We start from the raw sequence: 7987 nt of genomic DNA, 5'->3' as shown, positions 1-7987 counted from the left end.
AATTTCATCTATGGGTGAACAGGCAAAAGTCTTGGAATTCCCCTGAGTACTGGGTTGAACACAGACAAGTTGAACACAAACTGCTGTCAGAGGTGGCAAGACCTCAGGCAGAGCCACCCACGTGTCCAGCCAAAATGTTTTTCCACAAGCTCAAAAACCAAAAAAAGGTTTCGAAGGAGACTCCTGTGGAAAACAGTTGGGTTTGGCTAAGGAAAGTGCTGTCATGGCTGGGGACATTTACCTACCCATTACTTGCAAACTTTATTTAACAAGTGTAACATTGTCACTCAGGGTCCGACTGTCAGGACAGTAGGATGAATCCTTACAGGAATAATGTATGCAATCAGCAGTGCCTGGGCTGTTGGTATTCCTGCTCACACACAGCCAGGAGCACTCTTTGGGGCAGGTCCAGCTTTTCCCATCTGTAACCCCCCACTCCCTTTTCCCTCCCTTCACAGACGAACATTTTAAGGAAGAATCAGGGAACGACATACTTTCCATGCGCAGTTTCCTCTGCTGCATGATGATGATCTGTTTCTGTAACATATCCAGGGAGGTTATTTGCTCATCCCGCTCCCGTGTCAGCTTGACCAGCTCCTTCTGCTCATTGAGCCAGTGCTTCTGCAACGTCATCACCTCAGAACTGCATTCTTCTATCTCCTTGTTCAGCTGGTTGATCTCAAGTTCCAGTGGTCCCAGTTCTTGCCCCTGTACAAGGGCAAAGTTTGGGATAAATCAGGCAGAAGCTGCTGGAGTTGTTGACAACATCTGGACATTCCAAAGCTTGCAGAGGATGTGCCACAGGACTCATTTCCCCATGGGTATCCATCAGGTCTTACACTGCCAGGGACAGATCTGGCAATCATCCACACAGGGCCAACCATCAAACGACTGAAATCTCTCTGCCTGCCCCACTCTCCCCTCCTCAGTGTTGGCACGTTTTCCAACAAGATCCTATTCACTCATTGATGCCATTTGACATTTTCATCAGGTGCAGACAAGTCCCTGCAGGGATCTGTGCCAGGCACACCCTCCTTTCACAATTCCCTTCACTCCATTATGAATTGATAAACACAAACACCTGCATTAACTAATGCAGCTTTTAAATCACAGTGCTGATGCCTGAAAGTTTGAACTACCCAACACTTAACACAGTTACACAGATCAGGGGCATCTCTGGTCATCACAAAGAATAAAATCAAAATTGGGACTGAAATACAGAAATACCTACCCCCTGCTGAGCAAGAAGCATCTCCAGCTTCTTGTTGTACAGGCAGATGATCCCTCCCTTCTTGTCAGCCAGGAGCCTGGACTTTGCAATCTCGCTTTCCTGGCAGGCAATCAGCTCATTCATATTTTTTATTTCCTTGTCCACCTCACAGAGTGTTTTTTCATGAACTGCCAGCCTGCAGCTGGTATTGGTTGCATTCAGAATAATCTGGGCCACATCGTTCTCAACCTTGTAAAAATGCAGCTCCTGGGAATATCAAGAGAGAAAACACATCACTGTCCCCAGCAGCCCCTTGCTGAGTTGTAATGCCACTTGTCCCAGCACAGGAGGCAGGGGATTGAGATTCTACTCCTAGGTCTGTACTAAAAACCATGAGCTACTTACCCGTTCTGTACCCTTGCTTCTCCATCAATTGGCAGGTAATACAATATTTACCTCTGCCATACAGCTGCAGAAAAGCATTAAGGAGCCTAAATACTCCAGAAGCCTTTAAGAGATCTCACTCATCCCTTCTGCAGTGACCACCTGCCCAGTCTCTAGTTACCTGCCACCAGTACCAGGACATCACGGCATTGTCCCTTCTCCACCACACCTGGCACACACACCCCTCACCTAACAACCAGCACAGCACTCGGTGTGAGCAATGCTGGGCTGAGTTTTTGGATCTTTCTAAGAGATCCAGTTATACACTCCCAGAGAGAGCAACTTCTCATGGATTAAAGAGCTGTGGGTCACGTTGGACTGCTCCTTGGACTGCTCCTCAGAACGGAGAGCCGCCTGCATCCCACTCCATGATGAATTATAGAAATAAAAATTAGTTAAAATTAGACTACAGAAGTACCACATGTCCATTATTTTTCTGCAGTACATAAGAAATGCTAATACTTTATAGTAAATACTCCCAGGATTCATAATTTTGCCCCATTTATTAAGTAAAGAACAGTGTTTTGTGTCAGGTCTTTTTGGCCAAGCTCTCTCACATACACCAGAATCCTGCAATATGATCACAGGGAGAACCAGATTGGAGAGGCAAACTCAGCAGAGCTTCAATGCAGACCTGAAACCAGAACAAAGTCACTGACAAGCCCTGCTGGGGACCCACTGGTGCCCTGCCCTCCCAAGGTGGGGGGATGCCATACCAGGTTGCTTTTTCTGTTCCGAATTTTTTCAGCCAGCTGGAAGAAGTGCTTTGCAGCTTTGTTGGACATCATCTGGTCCTGAAGCTTTGCCATGATTTCACTCTCTAGCTGCTCTTTGACAGAAGTTCCCTTCTCTATGCCCTTCCTGATGGCCAGCAACTCATTCAGGTGAGCGGCTTGGTCCTAAAATTTTGGAAGACAGAGACAGGATCACTACAACTGTTTGAGGAAGGGTATTCAATTCAAGTATTCAAAAGGATTCATCTTCCATGGACTCTCCTCACCATCTTGGTCCTGCTGAGGGCCTGCTCTGTCTCCTGGAGAACATGAGTGTAGGTGCCAGTTTGAACCTGCAGGGCCTCCTGCTCCAGCAGGCACTGGGCAAGCAGTTTCCTTGTCACACTGGTATCATTCTGGGACCGGTTCAGGAGGGCAACAAGGTTCTCATTCTTCTCCTCCTCTTTCCTGATGGACTTCCCACAGCCATGGATGTCCCCTTCTAGGGACTTGAGGTCACGTCTGTAGTTGCTGGAAGGGCAAAGAAGATGGAAAATCATCACGGGGATTGGTGCTGAACAGCCGCCCACAAATTCCTCTTTTCAAATTCATTACTGCAGCAACAACTGCCCAAGGAGGAAGATCTTTTTAAGGCTCAGCTGCTGTGACAGTGCAGAGTCAGCAGGAGATTTAAAAGTAAATGTGTCTAGGAAAATTGATTCCTTTTTTCAGCGCTGTCCCAGCCCCCATTCCTACCAGGACGTCACCATATAAAAGCAGATTGTTTGTTCTCAGAGAATCAGTCAAGCTTTAAGGCTCCAGAGCAAATAAACACTTCCTCTGGAAACAACAGGGAGGTTTTTCCTGAACATTTCCAAAGGCCTCACAAAACCCTGATAATGAGAGACAAACCCTTCCTGACATCCAGCTCTTTGGAGTAAGAGATGTTGCAAATGTGAGGGAATTCCTTTAGAGGAATAAAACATGATTGAGAAAACTGTAAACAGCTTGAAGAACCCCCCACATTCCGAGGAAGAGATGTGGTTAGGATAAAGAAAACAGCAAAAAAGAACCGTGCTTCTTATCCTTTGCATTTATTACGTATTTTAGAGCAGGAAACTTGTTCTGCCTGACACGCCCTGCCCACACAGTGCTAAACCCGACAGGAGACACACTGGAATCCCCTTCTGGAATCCCTCCTGCCCAAATCTGAGGTGTCCTCAGGGCCTGGTTTCAGACCTTACCCCAGCAGCTCCTGACTGACAACATAGGCCTCGTCCCTCTGCTTCATTCCGGCCAAGCTGCTGTTCCAATGGTCCATCAGCCTCTTCTTTTCCATGTTAATAGCCTGGACCTCCAGACCAGCCTGGGGAACAGAGAGGTGGCAGACAGGATTAATCTACACTGTGTTGAAAAAACAAATTCATGTTAAAATACCTTTTTTTTTTTTCCTGTTCATAATGTGCTGAGCAGGATCAGCTCCAACTCTGTGTCTCGTTCATTGTCTCAGCAGCCCACAGAGCACAGGTCTGCAAGAAAAAACTGCTGCAAAGGGCAGGAGGAAGTGATTTACAGGCACTTCTCATGGACAAAGGAAAAGAAAAAAAAAGTCTTCATTCTTCCAAACAGGAACAAACTGTGAAACTCTGTCCCACCTTGTGCACACCACATGAGCATGGGCCAAAGGGGTCAGCCCTGCCAGAGGGAAATATTAACCACAAGGGAAAAGTCCCCTCCTACCTCACTGACTGCCTGCCGGGTCACTTTTGTGTCCTCTGCCTGGGCCACAAGCTGAGCTTCAAACAGAGCAATTTGTTCCTGGAGCTCGTAGACTCTCCTCGTTAACTGGTCCAGGAGAAGGTCCTACAGAGCCAGAGCCAAACAGTCCAGGGTGGGTCATGGAATCTCAGTCTAAACCAACTGTATCCTACAAGAATAATATCAGCTAAAAAAGGAATTAAAACTGGCAACTGGATTAGATTTGAGTCCTACTGAAACTTTCCCATCCATACACAAATGGCTCACGAGTGCAGCAGGCACGACTTGCAAGAGAAGGAAACCTTTGCTGGCTGTTTATTATTCCAGTTGCAGCAGTAAATTGATAGCTCGGCTCTGAAGCCACATTCCCTCCTGTCAGCATGGATTATGCTGGGCCCCCTGTCCAGCTACTGGGAATCCTAATAATGTATAGTTGAAAATCCTTTGTTAAAACCCTCCTAAACCCAAACTGTATTTCAACAGTTTGCATGGAATTCTGCATTAGCAATACTGCATGGATTGTGTCCTGGAAGGCAGCAGAGGGAGCTCCAGCACCGACCGGCTCCACTCATTCCCCAAGTTCACTTTCCATTGTGAAATTCGCTGTGATTGAGAATTATTCTCAAGACCTGTACACACGATATTTCTTCAATAAATATCTTCAATAAATATCTTCCTTCCTTTGAGTGAAGAGTGACTTACTGTTCTAAGCCTTGCAAACCCTCTGGACAGTGCATGTTGCTGTCTGGGGGCAGGCAGGGCTTCTTCTCCTTTTTAGAAAAGCCTCTGGAATTTTTTTTTGTCAATTATTTGAGAAAAATATCCCCACTCATCTTCCGTGACTCAGTCACTCTAGCCTTCCTTCTGACAAGGTGGCACATCCTCCCAGACTCACTGCTGGCACCTGCATTTATTTATTTCAAAGACAGTTTCACTTGGTACCTGTTTTTTCTTTTCCACCTCAGCCTGGATCCTCTCTGCCTCAGCCCTCTTTGCTGACTGTTTCATCAGTAAAACCCTGTGATGCATGTCCTGGTCCATGTTCTGCACATAGAAGAGCTGCAAGGCCAGGTTTTCAATCTGTGTCTGCATTGCAGAAACTGGGGGGACAGGAGATACAATAGTTACAGAGAAGTTTGTTTGTAGGGTACACCTTAAACAGACATAAAAGAGAAAGAAATACAGAAGCTCCCAAAGCAAAACCTCTCACACATCAGCTAAACCAGCCCTCCCCAGCAGAAATATTTACATCAGCTTTGGAGTACGGCTCCACAAGCAAAGCTAAAGATCCTGGCAAGCAATTCCTGGATTCCCAGCTCACAGAATTCCAGGCGTGCCTGTGAAACTTTCCAGTGAGTGCATTATTCCTGATTAATTATTTTGCTGAATTTTTCAATCCAGTGCTTCACTTAAATTCAAATTAATTTCTCCACACAGCCCTAGGATTGGGAAACACCGCCAGGACTGCCTCAGTCACCTTTCTTGCGTTCATCATCTGTGTTGTGACATATTTCCTTGTGAGCATCCCTGAGGCCCTGCAGCTCCTCTTCCAGCTGCTGCCGCACTGCGGCCGCCTGGGAATAGCGCTCGTGGCTCTTCTCCAGTTCCACCTCCAGCTGCCCCAGCTGCTGCTGGGCTCCGTAAAGGATCACCCCGAGCTCTTCCCTCTGCTCTTTGCTGGTCTTCACTGCTGCCCTCTGCGGACACAAGAGGGAAGGAGCTGTCTCCCAGCAGCTCGGACAGGAGGGGCTGTGGGAAGGCAAAGTAGAGGCTCCCTACCAGTTCATGGACGTCTAGGTTCACTTGTTCTATCTGCTTAGTGAGGTAATTCTTCAGGGCAGCCTGGAATCTTGTCATCAGAGGCTGTAAAGAAGGACAGCATTAATAAACTTTAACATATTGTGTAAATAGTGAGAGATGTTACATAGTGGGTATTTGCTGATGCCAAAAAGTGAGAATATTTGAAAGCCAGAACTGTGCCAGAAGAGCTGCATCTGAGAACCCACCCGCTCACTCTTGCTGCAAGGACTTCTCTTTCAGGGGCACTGAGGGATCACATTTACCCTCTGCATTGCTCACTTCTGAACCTACAGCTCTGGGGTTAGGGTTGAGTGACTCAGTCAGCAGCTAATACTTTGGCAAAACTGATTTTCACATGTGCAGCTGAACAGCTGAGACACTGCTTACAGCTCACCTCACACATTTTAGAGAAACACAAACATCAACTCTGCAAAGAATGACAAGATTTGAAGACTTCTCACATGTTCTGGATCCAAGATGACCAGTTCTGCTTCTTCCGCTGTTTTCCTCCTACTTTTTCTTATCCCATGTTCCTCAGCTCCACGCTGCTGCAACCCCTTGTCCTGTCTTTGGTTGCCATGATCACTTGGGAGCTCAAAGGTCAGCTCTGCATGGTGAGAACTGGCTCGTCCTTTGCTCCCTGGACCCCACCCCAGCATAAAGAAGGAAAAAGATAAAGGAATAGGATTAGATTTTATAGTATTGTGCCTCCAGCTGGATTAACAATGACCAGAAAGGGAGAAAACCAGAGGCTGTGCTTGAGAGATGATCTCAAGTGCAGCTCTTCTGCAAAGGCGGTGGGGGATACCTGGTTCTGCTGCAGGTGCTCCTGAGGGAAGGGACGGGGCTCCTCCGCCTGGAACTGCCTGCTCCACGTCACCCTGCTCAGGAGGACAAGTGGCACGTTCGTTATCTGGGAAAGTCTCAGGCAATTTTCCCTGAAACATAAAATCCATCACCTTTTCCATCTAACTATCCCTAAACATCTGCTCATTTTTGTCATGAGGCATGAACAATGCAAACAAAGGATCAACACGAGGGCCTGGCTCTAAAGCCAGCACAGAGACGCTCCCAAAATAGAATTAGAGTGAGCCACTCCTGCAGACCCCACAAACAGCTCTGCAGCAAGATCTCTCTATCTGCAGGGGGCAATGACTCTGTTTGCTCCTCCAGAGGAACAGACTCTCCATCGTCAATCCCATTCTCCACTTCCATGGCCTGGCACACAGCACAGGTGGAAAGCAGAGCAGCAGATTGCCATTTGCATTTCATGTTAATGCTGTGGTATTTTTTGCCACAGGGCGCAGAAGTTTAATTCAGAAGTTTAATCTCATTTGCAAAAATAGTCACTCAGCAAGCACTGAGATAGTAAAGATCCTGACAAAACTTCTCCACACCACTCACAGTTTCATGTACTTCTAGTTCACGTCCATTAAAAAAAAAGTCCTTACAGATTTATTAAAGCAATTCTTCCAGCTAGCACAACATGTAGCCAAATTATTCTCCTTCTTCTTTCTTTCTTTCTTTCTTTCTTTTTAAAGTGACTCTTTTATCCCACATCATCATTTGCCAAATTCAAGTGTTGGGCAGGCCCAATGGAAGAAGAAAACTTGTCACCAAGAAACCTCCAAAAAGAGCCCGAGTATGTGCATCCATGAAATGTGGATAAATCTCTTTTTTCGGTGTCTGCACTGGAAACGCGCAAAGAACTGAGTGAAACACACACAGTTCAAATGCTGCTGACATGGGTCAGTAACTAAATTTACTTTTTAGTGGCTTTTTTGCTTTATATGAGGGCAAGGCTGGAACGATCGCTCTCTTCTTGCTGTTGAAGCTGCCCCCAGGAAGAGGCCGCTCTGCAAAGGAGGCGTGGGAACGGGCTGCCCTGTGAATGTTCCAAAGGGAATCACCTCCAGAGGAAGATGTGATGGAGCTCTGCTTTCATCCCGCTCCGCGGAGCCCAATTCCCCCGCAGACTCCTCTGCCGCGGCACCGGGCGGCTCCTCCATAGCGCCGGGGCTGGGCTGGGCCTGCAACCGGAGAGAGCCTGAGCAGCGGGGCG

General features: G+C 47.1%; 1 protein-coding gene across 1 annotated transcript in view; it reads right to left on the bottom strand.

Annotated features, from left to right (window-relative positions):
- The window catches only part of CCDC40 (coiled-coil domain containing 40), a 10715-nt gene extending 2734 nt beyond the window's left edge, over nucleotides 1-7981 (bottom strand). The window contains exons 1-13 of the mRNA XM_017730222.1: nucleotides 7836-7981; nucleotides 6734-6863; nucleotides 6387-6565; nucleotides 5905-5988; nucleotides 5603-5822; nucleotides 5068-5225; nucleotides 4108-4230; nucleotides 3612-3733; nucleotides 2655-2898; nucleotides 2371-2553; nucleotides 1232-1477; nucleotides 457-708; nucleotides 1-8 (exon numbers count right to left, since the gene is read on the bottom strand). The exon at nucleotides 1-8 is cut by the window's left edge and continues 130 nt beyond it. Of these exons, the coding sequence (XP_017585711.1) occupies nucleotides 1-8; nucleotides 457-708; nucleotides 1232-1477; nucleotides 2371-2553; nucleotides 2655-2898; nucleotides 3612-3733; nucleotides 4108-4230; nucleotides 5068-5225; nucleotides 5603-5822; nucleotides 5905-5988; nucleotides 6387-6565; nucleotides 6734-6863; nucleotides 7836-7934 (2048 nt within the window). The 5' untranslated portion in view covers nucleotides 7935-7981. The remainder of the gene's footprint in view (nucleotides 9-456; nucleotides 709-1231; nucleotides 1478-2370; nucleotides 2554-2654; nucleotides 2899-3611; nucleotides 3734-4107; nucleotides 4231-5067; nucleotides 5226-5602; nucleotides 5823-5904; nucleotides 5989-6386; nucleotides 6566-6733; nucleotides 6864-7835) is intronic.
- Between the last annotated feature and the right edge of the window lie 6 nt (nucleotides 7982-7987).

This window comes from Corvus brachyrhynchos, unplaced genomic scaffold, assembly GCF_000691975.1.
Source record: "Corvus brachyrhynchos isolate BGI_N302 unplaced genomic scaffold, ASM69197v1 scaffold340, whole genome shotgun sequence".
NCBI classification, from domain to species: domain Eukaryota; kingdom Metazoa; phylum Chordata; class Aves; order Passeriformes; family Corvidae; genus Corvus; species Corvus brachyrhynchos.
The sequence above is the reverse complement of the archived record's forward strand: the minus strand, read 5'-3'. Positions and strand labels throughout refer to the sequence as shown.